This window comes from Equus caballus, chromosome 5 (genome assembly GCF_041296265.1).
Source record: "Equus caballus isolate H_3958 breed thoroughbred chromosome 5, TB-T2T, whole genome shotgun sequence".
Taxonomy (NCBI): domain Eukaryota; kingdom Metazoa; phylum Chordata; class Mammalia; order Perissodactyla; family Equidae; genus Equus; species Equus caballus.
In genome coordinates, this window is record NC_091688.1 from 47,852,479 (window position 1) to 47,867,041 (window position 14,563).

General features: G+C 37.1%; 1 protein-coding gene across 2 annotated transcripts in view; it reads left to right on the forward strand.

Annotated features, from left to right (window-relative positions):
* Positions 1–4,357, forward strand: part of FMO5 (flavin containing dimethylaniline monoxygenase 5) — a 39,298-nt gene extending 34,941 nt beyond the window's left edge. For both annotated transcript variants that reach the window (XM_001496025.7, XM_005610218.4), the window contains exons 8-9: positions 942–1,014; positions 3,370–4,357. In XM_001496025.7, the coding sequence (XP_001496075.2) occupies positions 942–1,014; positions 3,370–3,715 (419 nt within the window). In that variant the 3' untranslated portion in view covers positions 3,716–4,357. The remainder of the gene's footprint in view (positions 1–941; positions 1,015–3,369) is intronic.
* Positions 4,358–14,563: the final 10,206 nt, after the last annotated feature.

The following is a 14,563-nucleotide window of genomic DNA, read 5'->3' on the forward strand; positions in this document are numbered from 1 at the left end:
ATAAAAAGAATAATGCTTCAGCAACTAGAGCAGCCAAACAGTTAAATCTCCTTAGAAGTTAATGAGATTCTCATCACCAGAGATGTTTAAGGAGGAATGAGATAACCACTCGATTAGAGTATTTATAGAGAGAAAGCTTATGTTAGGTAAGATATATTCCCATTCTAAAATTATACATTCCAGAATTTTATGGAGTAACACCCTAGGGTTGGGTGTGGCTAAAATTTTCTACATGGCATGGTGCCTATAAATCTGGGCATAAAGCTCATCATTTAAGCTTATAGTTATGTCAACTTAAATACTATTCTACCTTTGTCTAGCCGTGTCCTTGGTGTTAAATTCCTACTATTGGAACTGTTTGTGCATTAGTGCTTAAATTTATCTGTCAAGATTGTGTATTATGAGTTGCCCTTGCCCTTACCACCACCCCCCCCACCCCGCCACTCTCACCACATAAAAAACTTTAGAAGATGAGGCTTATCTTCCATAGGACTTTAGGCAAATGGGACTGAGAGTTTATTTTTACTTCCTTCTCCCTGTGGTATAAAGCCTCTTTGTTATTAAGAGTACAAGTACAGGTGTGTCTCCCACCTTCCCCCTGCCCTTTTACTTTGTACCTCATTTTCCATATACTTTTAAGGCCATTTATCATGTCCTCATTTCATTTCCCAAATGAAAGTCTATGTTAGGGAGGAGGCAGTTATTGGTTGGTAGCAGGAGAAATATCTCCCAAAGACAAAGAAGAATAGAGTAAGCTACTGATGTTGATATCCTTATACGGTGCGGGTGGTAGAGTAATGTGATCAGGTGAAGGCATAACCTTGTTGAGTACAGAAAACAAGCCTGTATTTCTTTGAATTCTCCCTAGCATAGTAATTGTTAATAGGGTTATTGTCCTACTGAGGTAATTTTACACTTAAAATTTTGATTTTTCTCTTTAGGGCTAAAGACATTGCCCTCACAAAGTGAGATGATGAAAGATATAGCTAAGGCTCAAGAGGAAATGGCAAAAAGGTAAGAAATTCTCCCAGGAAGATATATGGTTAATTTTTCTACTTATTTAGTTCTTAATGAGAGCAATATTGTACTGTATTTACCTTTCTCGTGTTAGCTTAAGGATTTAGATTATATTTTGAAGGAAAAGGAAATAATAGTTTGTGACAATGGAATGAAGAAAGAGCACCAAGTAGTTTGAATATGGAAGGGAAAGGAGAGAAAAGCTTAAGAAAAGAATCTAAAATCTTATGTTTAGGGCTTAAAAGAAAAGCCAAGTAGGAAAAAGCACATGGAGAGAAAACCAGGTGTATTGTTTTTGAAAGGATTCCTTCATGTGCTAGCAGAGCTTCCAGAGAAAGGAAACGCGACAAAGAATTAATGCACGGTAGATATGGTTGAATTACAAATCTGTAGGTAGATTTACAAATCTACAGAGCCCACTTTGCTGGCTGTCATCATATGACAGCATACTCAGGTTACAGCAGCTTGTGGTATGAACAGTCTATGTGATTTGGGAAGGTGGTAACATCAGCCAGTGGCTTAGTGCTTAGATGGACACTGTAATTGAGCAGTCCGAATTTCAGAACTTGAGCTTCTTCACTGGGTGATTTTTATTTGGACAAAATGCAAGTTGATGGTAATTCCTAAATTTTTGTGGAAAAGTCAGAGGCACAATCATTCCAGGCCCAAAGAGGTGGTTTTCTTCATTGCCTATACCAGCATAACTCCCCCCTATCTGAGAGGAGAAAGAGAGTTCTTTTTTAATCCTGATACCTATGCCGGGGCTCTCCTTCTTTTCACTGCCAAACTTCTACAATAAATATTCTACAGTGTATGCTTTAAATTCTCACCCTTTTCTCCCTCCTAAGCACCCTCCTGCATTCTAACTTCCATCCTTACCTCTGAAACTGCTCTCTTGAAGGTCATCCATGACCAACTTCATTTTCCTTCTTCTCAGCACTGAGTTTGGGGCTTTTACACATCTCTTCCATCTTCGAGTGCTTTCTTTCCTTGCTTTTCCGACACTAAACTATCCTATTTCAACTTCCCTCCTCTCTTTCCTTTGACTTATTTTGTCTATCTTCTGATTGTGAGCGGTCACCAAGGATATAATTTAACCTTTATTGAGGGTCAACTATGTACACACACTGTTTTATATGCATGAGTTCCTTTAATCCTCGTAACAACCCCACCAGGTAGCTACTAGTGAATCTCTTGTGAAACTTTCATGAATGCTATAGGTCCCAATCCTCTACTATAGGATAAATACATGCCCACAAACCTTTGAGCCAACAAAACATCCATACGGGAAAGCTCTCAAATTCTTTCCTGTCTTCTCTTCTCTTCTAAACTTTAGTCCCATTTCAATACATTCCTAATTGACCATCTATCTGTTCCTCTGGAATTCCATCTCATCAATTCTATCTCAAATTTATTTTCTATAATTATTTTCCTGTCCTTGTTTTTGGATTCCTTTAGTAAGCACACCTAATCTCAAGTAGCTTGACTTGGCTTTTCTCTTACTTCCTTTCTGTCGCACTGTTCTTTCTTTTATTTTCATTATAGAAAGTAAAAAAGAGAAAGTCCCCCGTTAGCTCGCTAAATCTCACTCTGTCCACAGCATCACTGTTACCACATCTTTCCTCTAAAAAGTCCTTTCAGCTCTTCAAATCTTCACTTGGTATAATCATTCCATCTGGGTCTGTTTGGAGGGCCACTTCCTCCTGTAGGACAAGTCATCCTCCCCACTCCTTTCAGGATTCCAAATTAACATTGGCCCTGGGATGTCCTGCTCCAGGGACCCCACCACCACTGTCTTCTGAAAACAATTGATGATCCCAAACTTGAGACTTTTTGTGGTGGCTTCTCTCTGATAACATCAGAGTCCTCTGTATCTGATCTGCTATATTTGCCTCTCTACAGCCAGCCTTGTTTTCCACAAAATGCCTCCTCTACGGTAGGTAGTGCTCACAGATATTCTATGTTCATTCCTGCTTTATTCCTTCACTCTGCTGTTCCCCTGACTTGTAACTTTCCCCTTTGTTCTCAGTTTATCTTTATCTTCCACATCCTTCAAGGATTTGTGATAGCTCTGTTTTAACTACCCTCTTCTACATTTCTATTAAGCACTCTAAAACCACACGATTTAACAAAAGTCTTATATTTTTCTCTCCTTCATGTGAATCTAGCTTATCTCCTCCAGTAGATGATAAGGTCCTTAAGGATAGAGACAATATCTTTCTTTCTTCCCTATTTTCCACAGCTCCTAACCCAATATTGAGCCAATAATAGGCACTCAGAAAACATTGATTAACTGATTGATTGATTGATTGAGTTGTTGATGGGCCATGGCTTCTGTCTTCTCTGCTTCAGGTATGTGGAGAGCCAACGTCATACCATTCAAGGAGACTATATGGATACCATGGAAGAGCTTGCTGATCTGGTGGGTGTCAAGCCTAATCTGTTGTCTCTGGCCTTCACCGACCCCAAATTGGCATTACAATTATTACTGGGACCCTGTACTCCAGCCCAGTATCGTCTACAGGGCCGTGGAAAGTGGAATGGAGCTCGAAAAGCTATCCTCACCACAGAAGATCGCATCAGGAAGCCTATGAACACAAGAGTCATTGAAAGCAAAAGTTCCATGACTTCGACAATAACAATGGCCAGGCTCATGCTGGCTGTTGTTTTCTTTGCTATAATTATCACCTATTTTTAGCTGTCCCATTGTCATTGCCCTAGTTTTCTTTGGGAAGCTGCATCTAGAGATGCCTTCAGAATCTGATGAAATTGAACTCTCAGCTTCACATTGCTCAGAAATCTACTTTTATTTCTCTTTCTGAAGCATTAATCTTCTTTCCTCTTTTCCCTACAGTGAAATCCCAGCTTTTCATTCATATGGACTTACTGTCCTTCCTCTTAGGACTTATCACTTTTTCCTTCCAGCAATGCCTGGACTGTGAGCTCAGGTACCCTTTCAGTCATCTTTGTATGTCCTTAGCAGAGTTCTTGACATGTGGTAGGTGCTTAATAAATGTTTGCTCTCAATTATCAAATATTATGGTGGAGGACATAAGTCAATATCTGTAAAAGAAATGGATGACTCCATGTAACTCTGCTTCTAAATTCATTGACTCTCTCATTCTACTTATAATATGCAAAGTTACAAAAAAATCATTGGTTAACTTCTAAACCAAGCTATATAATTAAGATGTGAATAGGAAATTGAACTTAAAACAACTCAAGATACAAAGCCTTAGGTACTAATGAATGTGTACTAATACTGATCAATCTGCCATATCTTGCTTTTATAATTATATTTGTCAATGCAAATAATCCATAATAAATCTGTAAATCAAAATTGGAATGAGTTTATTATGAACCAGATCTGATGACTAGCCTGGAGCCTGCCTTCCTTCACAAACAAGTGGGGTGTACAGAGTGCTTATATACTGTCTTGGAACAAAGAGCATGTATCACATACAATAGGTATGTCCCTTTTACAATAGTCATGAGATTGCTTTGCCAGCACAGCAATTCGGTGAACACAGCAGGTCGATGGTCACAAGGTGAGTGCAATTAATCCTTATTTTAGGGAGAGATGCTTATCCTTAAAGAAATGCCAATGTAGGGGAAATTACATCCTTATCTTTAAGGGCCTTGTTCTTGTCTTTGGGACATAGTAAATATTTAAAGGAGATAAACAATGCGTGCTCAACAAGCCATGCCAAGCCCTTTTCGAAAAACAAGGACAGGTCAAATTAGTTTTAACCCAAACGACTTCCTCATATACTCCAATATATCCTATTGCTTTTCATTTATTTATCATATTACAAGGTTATAACATTTTCCCAATTATATTATACAAAAAGATGCATTCTTTAATGCCAGAAAGTAAGGAAGTTTCAAAAAGCAAACTGTTGGGGGTATGTCAAAGGGACACAGGAGCCAACTGAAAGCGGTCCCAATGGCCAAAGCCGGAATAACTTGAGCAATAAAATAATCTAGTATTGGATTATAGCATAAAGTATAAAAAATACTCATGAATCCATACTGATATAAATAAATTATTGAATAAATTAATAAGTGGGGTAGAATAGACAAACCTCCCATACAGAAGAATCCCAAACAATTTATGTAGATACTCTGCCCTCAAGGAGATGGAGCATAACTCCTCACTCCTTAAGTGTAAGTTATGTAGAATGATTTCCTTCCAAAGAGAACAGTATGGAAAGGGGGAAAAATAACTTCACAGCAGAGAAATCTGACAAACACTACCCCAGCTAGGTGACCAAGATTAACATTAACAGTGAAGTCACGCTGGTAGTATGTACCCTTGATATGGCGTGATGAGAAGGGCATATTACCTTTGTGGTCCTCCTCCCAAAAACCATAACCCTATCTAACCATAAGAAAAACATCAGACAGACCCAAGTTCAGGAATATCTTACAAAATACCTGACCATCTCAAAACTGTCAAAATCATCAAAAACAAGAAAAGTCTGAGAAATTCTCATAGTATAGAGGAGTCTAAGGAGACCCGATGTCTAAATGTAATGTATCCTGGATGGGATCCTGGAACGTAAAATTAAGTACATACACAAAATTATATAAAATTAAGTAAAAATTAAAGAAATAGTAATAACCTATGGATTTGGGTTAATAACAATGTACCAATATTGGTTTATTAGTTGTGACAAATGTACTACACTCATGTAAGATGTTAACAATAAATGAAATTGGATGTGGGGTATATGGGAACTCTGTACTATCTTTGCAACTTTTTTTAAATCTAAAACTATTCTAAAATTTAAAAATTAAAAAAAATGAATGTATTCTTTTGGTTCAGGATTTGACCCAGAACCACAATCTACTGGAATTTTCTCAGTGGAGGAAGAATATTGGATGGACCATTCATTTAAATTACCATGTTTTCCCTTGATTACTCTACAAATTAAATTGTTCTAATACAGCATAATATAATTTACTAAAGTAATTTTGTTTCCTCTGCTGAATATGTATAGACTACAACTATAGAGTGGAGAAAATGGTGATACAAGGTCAAAAGACATACCTTAAAATCACTTGCATAAGTTCTTTCTTGTAGCTGAACATACTGAACCTATAGTCTCCGCTAGCAAAATTTATGGTATATTAATGGCAAGTACATTCATAAATGAGATCGTTTTACTTAATACTGGGTCTGTGCCCTGTTACGTTTGGCAATAGTAATACAACATAAAATAGTATATAAACATCCTCTAGACTGACTACTCGGAATTTTCCGAAGTGCTGGGTTTTCCCATGCTTCTATACATATTCTCATGCTGTATCCTCCTCTTGGTGAATTCTCCACTTGCCCAGCTGGCTAGTACCTATTTCGCCCTCAAGATTCACTTCATCTGTTATCTTCCAGGAATCTGTTCCTGATCCCCAGTATGAAATATGTGACTTTCTTTTGTGCTTTCATTGCACCTGGTATACTGCTTAATTATATTTGGTGAATATCTTTGTCACTCTATATAATATCAATTGGTTCTCTCACCTGTTTCCTCCTCAAACTAGTAAATTTCTTGGAGGAAGATACTTTGTAATTAATCTATATGTTCCTAGTGCTGCCTAAAACATAGTAAGACCTCAGTAAATTAATGATCAATTGAATGAATCAATTCAACATGGGAGGTAAGAATATGAATGAGTTTTTAAAGGACTAAATAAAATAATGAATATACCTTAATAAAAATAAATAATAGTGAATAATACTTTTATAAAAAGTGATTAAGGAGTGCTTAACATTTTGAAATGTCTGTGGGGCAAGCATGTTATTCTAGAATAAATTCTGGAATACATCATCGATCTGAGTCAGTATGTCATCTCTAATGTTCTGTTTGGTTTGAAACAAAAATGATATGTCCTGTCTATAGTTTATTTCCTCAATCAAACACAAGATTTAAAAAGTCAGTATCTTAACACAGGAAAGAAGGTCAGGTAAATGTCTGCCTTGATCCTCACTGCTGCTTTGATCCTCATTGCTGTTTCTCCCTGCTTTCTCAAATTTCCCGTCTTCTTTGAAGCACCCACTACCTCTCCTGTTTGAAGTTATTTACAGACCTCCTGTTTACTCTTCATTCAGTGAAGGTTTTAGCACCAGGCTCTCTGCCTCTCTCTCTATATAAATAACTACTTCTATAGTTGATTTTAACATCTATGTAGGTAATACTTTCACCAATCCAACTTATTAGTTAGAATTAGGTTCAGCTGCATGCAGTAGAAAAACCCACAGTAACAATGGCTTAAACAAAACTGAAGTTTATTTCCCTGTCATATTAAAAAATCCAGAGGAAGATAGTCCTGAGATGGTATAATAGCTTCTCTTTCTGCCCCACTATCAGAATGTGGCTTCTACCTCACAGTCCAAGATGGCTGCTGGAGCTCTAGCTGTTATATGGACATTTTACACAGAAGGAAAGAGAAATGTAGAAGAAAGGCACACCCCTTTTCTTTTAAGGAGACTTACTAGAAGTTCCGTATAATACTTCCATTTAGATCTCATTAGAAGAACTTAGTCACAGACATCTAGCTATCAGGGAGGCTAAGAAATGTGTCTTTATACAGAGAGGCAATGTGGCCAGGTAAAAATCAAGGTTCTGTTATTAAGGAGGAAGGGAGAATGACTATGAGTATTGAGGTAGACCTCTAACACTCTCTGCCACCTTTGTTCAATGACCTTCTCACTCCAGTGATTTAATGATCTACGTCACCTTATCTACCTACACCCATGGTCATATCTAAGACATTGTCATTACCGATAACTCCACCACCACCAAAAATCTCAACTTCAAGCATCCCACTCTCCAAAACCATCTCATCTTTTCAGCTCATTCATTCCAACTCCAACAGTTCTTTGGCTCCACTGGGCATTCCGTCAACCTGCTCTGTCTTTGCTTCCTAGAACACCTGGTTTAAAATCCATGGTCTAACGTTATAATCACACCCTACTACGCATTCTCAACTTCTTTGCCCCACCCCCCACACTTGCTTGGCTAAACTTCACCTTTGGTTATATGCCTGCACTAAAACAGCTAATATGGCAAGAGAAAAATACCACTATGCTGACTTAACATCTTAAATTCATGATGACTAAACCTAAGCGGGCCGTCAGTGCTACCTGCCAATCTCACTTCATTTTGTAAGTCTATAATTTTGGAGAAAGACATTTTCAGTGAATGTTTGGTTATAAGTGTCACTATAGACACTTATGTGTCTACACGTTGGGTTTGGGGTCATACCTATTTGGAGTTATAGTGGTTTCCTTGGAGATTTCAAGGTTGTGAGCAACTCCAGAGCAGGGGCTGCTCAGCAAGGGCCCAGCAAGTACCAGGTCTGCCATTAAGGTTTGTTAAAATAAATGGACTATACATATCATTTCAGGAAATACTGGTTAAATATTTAAGCTAAGCCTCATTTATAAAATGAGATATGATCATCTGTTCGTCCTACCCTCACAGCGTGGTTTTGAGGATAACATGATACAAGTCATATCCAAATCCTTTGGAATCTGAAAGACAGAATTATGATAATACGTGGGGAAAATTCTGGACCCTTGCATTTTGTCCCTGTTCCTTTGGGTGGGCAGAATGTAAGAACTTCACTACTACTTCTCAGCCTGTATAAAAACTATTAAAAAAAATAAAAAATAAGAAACCACAAAAGATCCTGAATAGCCGAAGAAATCTTGAGAAAGAAGAACAAAGCTGGAAGTATTACACTTCCTCATTTCAAACTATATTACAAAGTTATAGTAATCAAAGCAGTATGGTACACAGTCGTAGCCAGAGCAATTAGTCAGGAAAAAGAAATAAAAGGCATCCAAATTGAAAAGGAAGAAGTAAAACTATCACTATTTGTGGATGATATGGTTTTATATAGAGGAAACCCTAAAGACTCCAGCAAAAAACTGTTAGCACTAAAAATGAATTCAATATACAAAAATCTGTTGTGTTTTTATATACCAACAACAAACTATCAGAAAGAGAAATTAAGAAAACAATCCCGTTTACAGCTGCATCAAAAAGAATAAAATAACTAGGAATAAACTTAACCAAGGAGGTGAAAGACTTGTACACTGAAAACTATAAGACACTGATGAAAGAAATTGAAGAATAATAAATAAATGGAACAATAACAAATAAATGGAAAGATATTCCATGCTCATGAATTGGAAAAATTAATATTGTTAAAATGTCTATATTACCCAAAGCAATCTACAGATTCAATGCAATCTCTCTCAAAATTCCATTGGTATTTTTCACAGAAATATAACAAACAATCCTAAAATTTGTATGGAATCACAAAAGACCCTGAATAGCCAAAGCAATCTTGAGAAAAAAGAATAAAGCTGGAGGCATCACATTCCCTGATTTCAAACCACATTACAAAGCTACAGTAACCAAATATTATGGTACTGACATAAAAACAGACATACAGATCAATGGAACAGAATAGAGCCCAGAAATAAACCCATACATATGTGATCAATTAATTTACGACAAAGGAGGCAGGAATATATAATGGGTAAAGGACAGTCTCTTCAATAAATTGTGTTGAGAAAACTGAACAGCCACATGCAAAAGAATGAAACAGGACCACTATCTTATACCATACATAGAAATTTCTTCAAAATGTATTAAAGACTTGAACGTAAGACCTGAAACCATAAAACTCCTAGAAGAAAATATAGGCAGTAAGCTCCTTGACAGTGGTCTTGGTGATGCTTTTTTGGACCTGACTTCAAAGGTAAGGGCAACAAAAGCAAAAATAAACAAATGGGACTACATCAAGCTAAAAAGCTTCTGCACAGCAAATGAAACAATCAACAAAATGAAAAGCCAACCTACTGAATGGGAGAAAATATGTGCAAATTGTATATCTGATAAGGAGTTAACATCCACAATATATAAAGAACTCATGGAACTCAATACCAAAAAAACAAACAATCTGATTTTAAATGGGTGGGGCATCTGAATAGGCATTTTTCCAAAGAAGACATACAGATGGCCAAGAGACACATGAAAAGATGCTCAACATCACTATTCATTAGGGAAATACAAGTCAAAACCACAAAGAGATATCACCTCAAGCCCATCAGAATGGCTATTATCAAAAAGACAAGTATTCGTGAGGATGCAGTGAAAAGGGAACCCCTTGTCACTCTTGGTAGGAATACAAATTGTAAGTCACTATGGAAAACAGTATGGAGATTCCTCAAAAAACTAAAAATAGAATTATCATATGGTCCAGCAACCTCACTTCTGGGTATTTATCCAAAGGAAATGAAATCAGGATCTTGAAGAGATTTCTGCACTCTCATATTTATTGCAGCATTATTCACAATATCCAAGAGATGAAAACAACCTTAGTGTCTGTCTACGGATGGATGGATAAAGAAGATATGGTATATATACACAATCAAATATTATTCAGCCACGAGAAAGAAGAAAATCCTGCCATTTGAGACATCATGGATGGATCTTGAGGGCATTACGCTAAGTGAAATAAGTCAGACAAAGAAAGACAAATACTGTATGCTATCACTTATATGTGGAATCTAAAAAAAAGTAGAACTCAGAGAAACAGCATTGAATGGTGTTTGCTGGGGGTTGGGAGGTGGGGGAAATGGGGAAATGTTGGTCAAAGGGTATAAACTTTCAGTTATAAGATGAATAAGTTCTGAGGATCTAATGTACAGCACGGTGACTACAGTTAATAATACTGTATTGTATACTATATTTGCTAAGAGAGTAAATCTTAAGCATTTTCATCATACACACACAAAAAGGTAACTATATGAAATAATGTGTTATTAATTTGATTGTAGCAATCATTTCACAATGTTTATGTATATCAAATCATCACATTGTACACTTTAAATATATATAATTTTATTTTCAATTGTACCTCAATAAAGGTAGAAAAAATTAAAAATTAAATCAATGGTATTTGTTTTTAAAAACAGTTTCTGCAATGATTGAGTAGTCTTTTTTGTCTATAAACTTGCATCTTTCCTCTTGCTAAAGTTGATTTTTAAAATAGTATTAAATAGCTTTAATTTTTTTATTGACATATAATTTTCATGCAATAAAACTTACCCTTTTCAGTATACAGTTCTGTAAGTTTTGACAGACACATAACACCACTACAATGAAGGTATAGAATTGTTCCATGACCCCTCCAGCATTCCTTCCTGTCCCTTTGTAGTCAACCCCTCCTCCCACCCTCAACACCTGGAAAGCACTCATCTGTTTTCTGACCCTAAGTCTTGATTTTTTGAGAATGTCATGTAAATACAGTCCAGCTTTTTTCACTTCCCATAATGCATTTGAGATTCATCCATACTATTGAGTGTATCAAGAGTTTAATCCTTTTTATTGCTTAGTATTTAATTTATGGCTATATTTTATTTATTGATTCGCCAGGGGAAGGACATTTGTGTTGTGTGCATTTTGGGGTGAATAGGAATAAAGCCACATATGTTCTGTACAAATAAACACTTGTGTACAGGTTTTTGTGTGAACTTGTCTTTATTTCACTTGAATAAATACCTAGGAGCGGAATTACTAACCTGCATGTTAAGTGCATGTTTAACTTCATAAAAAAGATCTGATTGTTTTTTGAAATGGAAAACACCAAGATGAGATGCCATACCCATCCCTGATGGCAAATGGGGATGGAATCTGGGGAGTGGAGATGGGAATGTAAACCTCCAGATGCCCAATCTAACCTGTCATCCGGTTCTGTAAAATCAATATACTCTTTCCCCATTCCCATATCCTTACGTCTCAGAGGAAGTAGGATACATTTAGCAGTGTGCACAGAAGCTAACTGTTCTGTGAGGCTCTGGTGCTCTCTGTTGTTTTCCTCTATCAGGCAGAATGGCTGATCTGAGGAAGCCAGTGGCAATGACGTCTGAGATAACGCTAACATCAAGAGAACTCCCAACAATTACTGTGGCTATTACCTCTTTCTTTTCTTTCTCTCTGGAAGGAAAGATGGAACATTGGGGCAACAGCAATGAAACTATAGGGAGAAATTATACTGGTATTGGTTAAGAGATCTTGTCTGTCTACCTAGTCATTCCTGAATCTAAGAAAAAAAAATTAAAAAACTTGGGACTACGGAGAAGCAATTAATGCTTCCTACAATGTCAGATTACTTTTATCCTGTGTCTAAAACATGCAATATGCAATTTTATTGTTAACTGCTGACTGACTTACAAATACTATTGGAGCAGAACAGTGTCATGGATAATCCCGCAAAGCAGATTATCCAAAAACCCATTTGATTTATCTCTACAAAAAGTTTCTCTTCTTAATGTTCTCCATTGGTTAATACAATACTTGGTTTGCCTCTCCTATGCTGATTTGACTACTGTAAGGACATACATATCAGGGACATATTATTTGGCATGGAGAAACCATCCTCGGGATGGAATGTTGAACAGCACACAGGTGAAGGCATAATACATTATTCCTTCAGGGGCCTTGCTTCAGAGTCCTATGGAAAAGATAAAAGGAACTGGGGGTGCAGGGAGTTGAGAGGAGGGGTAATCAAATAGCAGGTAACCAGACAGTTAAGATTTTGGAGGGATGACCAAAAGGTTGCAGTAAAAACGTACAGTAGTCTCCTTATCCGTAGGGCATACGTTCCAAGACCCCCAGTGGATGCCTGAAACCAGAGACAGTACCGAACTCTATATATACTATGTTTTGTCCTATATATACTTACCTATAATAAAACTTAATTTATAAATTAGGCACAGCAAGAGATGAACAACTAATAATAAAATAGAAAAATTATAATAATATACTGTAATGAAAGTTACCATAGATTTTAGCAACCTCAGCATATGATTTTTTTAATTTCCTTTGTAAGTTGAGAACTTTCACCTTTTCACTTAAAGGAAGCACTTTACGACTTCAGTCTGGCATATCTGAATTGCCAGCATCGCTACTCTCCCACTTTGGGGCCATTATAAGCAAAATAAGGTTCCCTGAACACAAGCACTGTGATATCCTGACAGTCCATCTCATAAGCAAGAGGGCCACTAAGTGACTAACAGGTAGCGTATACAGCGTGCATAAGCTGGACAAAAGGATGATTCACATCCCAGGTGAGAGGGAGCCAGACAGCAGAGGATTTCACCATGCTACTCAGAATGATGCAATTTAAAACTTATGCAGTATTATTTGCGGAACTTTCCATTTAATATTTTTGGACCATGGTTGACCTGGGCAACTGAAACCGTGGAAAGCGAAACCACGCATAAGGGGTGACTACTGTACCTTTTTTCTGCACACTATCTTTGGTTAGGAGCCAGAGAATAACTGAGTTTATTAGGGGCAGAGGAAAGACAAAAGAAGGAACAGTGGATTTGTTGAACTTAAGTGGATGGATTTTTAATTTAATGTAAAATGAACTTTTCAACAAATACAGTGGCCCATTCAGAAAGGGTGGCCTTGCGTGATGTGAGTTTCCCCATCACTGGTGTGTTTAAGGCTAAGTGGCATAGCTTGTTAGAAATGTAGTAAACAGTATTCATGTACCCCTCATTCAGCAAACGTTTATTTTATTTTATTTTATTTTATTAATGTTATGATAGATTACAACCTTGTGAGATTTCAGTTGTACATTTTTGTTAGTCATGTTGTGGGTACACCACTTCCCCCTTTGTGCCCTCCCCCCATCCCCCCTTTTCCCTGGTAACCACCGATCAGATCTCCTTATCAATATACTAACTTCCACCTATGAGTGGAGTCATATAGAGTTCGTCTTTCTCTGACTGGCTTATTTCGCTTAACATAATATCAGCAAACGTTTATTAAAAGCTTCCTCTGTACAAGGTGCGTGCACAATATGAAGAGGAATCAAATCTAGATCTGTTCTCTGCCAGTTGTCAAAGCAGTTCCTTACACTTCGATGTGTACACACATTCCTCTGGGGATCTTGTTAAAATGCAGACTATGATTCTGCAGAATGGGGTCTCAGATTCTGCATTTCTAAAAAGCTCCCAGGTCAAGCCAACGCTGCCGGTTTGTGTAACACATGTTGAGCGACAAAGGTTTCTAGTAGGAAATGAGACATGCATATAATTATGTCTATTACAAAGTAAGAATTATTAATTACCATAGAACTTCCATTAATTATCCGTAAAAAACTGGATCTGTCCCAACGCGAGGACTGTCTTTGCCCTTTTCTGCATTTAGCGTTCCTTCTGATGGTTTTGTTGTTGCTCTCTTTCTTTAATTTTATTTCTTTTGGGATTGCTCATTGCATATGCTGTTTCTTAGTCTGGAAGAGCTTTCTCCGTCTTCTCCTTAGACTAATATTTTACTAATTTGTCAAGATTTATCTCTTAATTACTCCTTCTTCCCTGCCCCACGGCACTTAGTTTTAACCCCGAGCAATTACCACGACTTCCCTCTGCCTTCAGATGGAGGTCTGTTTTCTTATTCCCGAAAGGAACCCACCTGGCCCGGTAGGGCATCCCAAAGATGCTGAACAGAAAAGC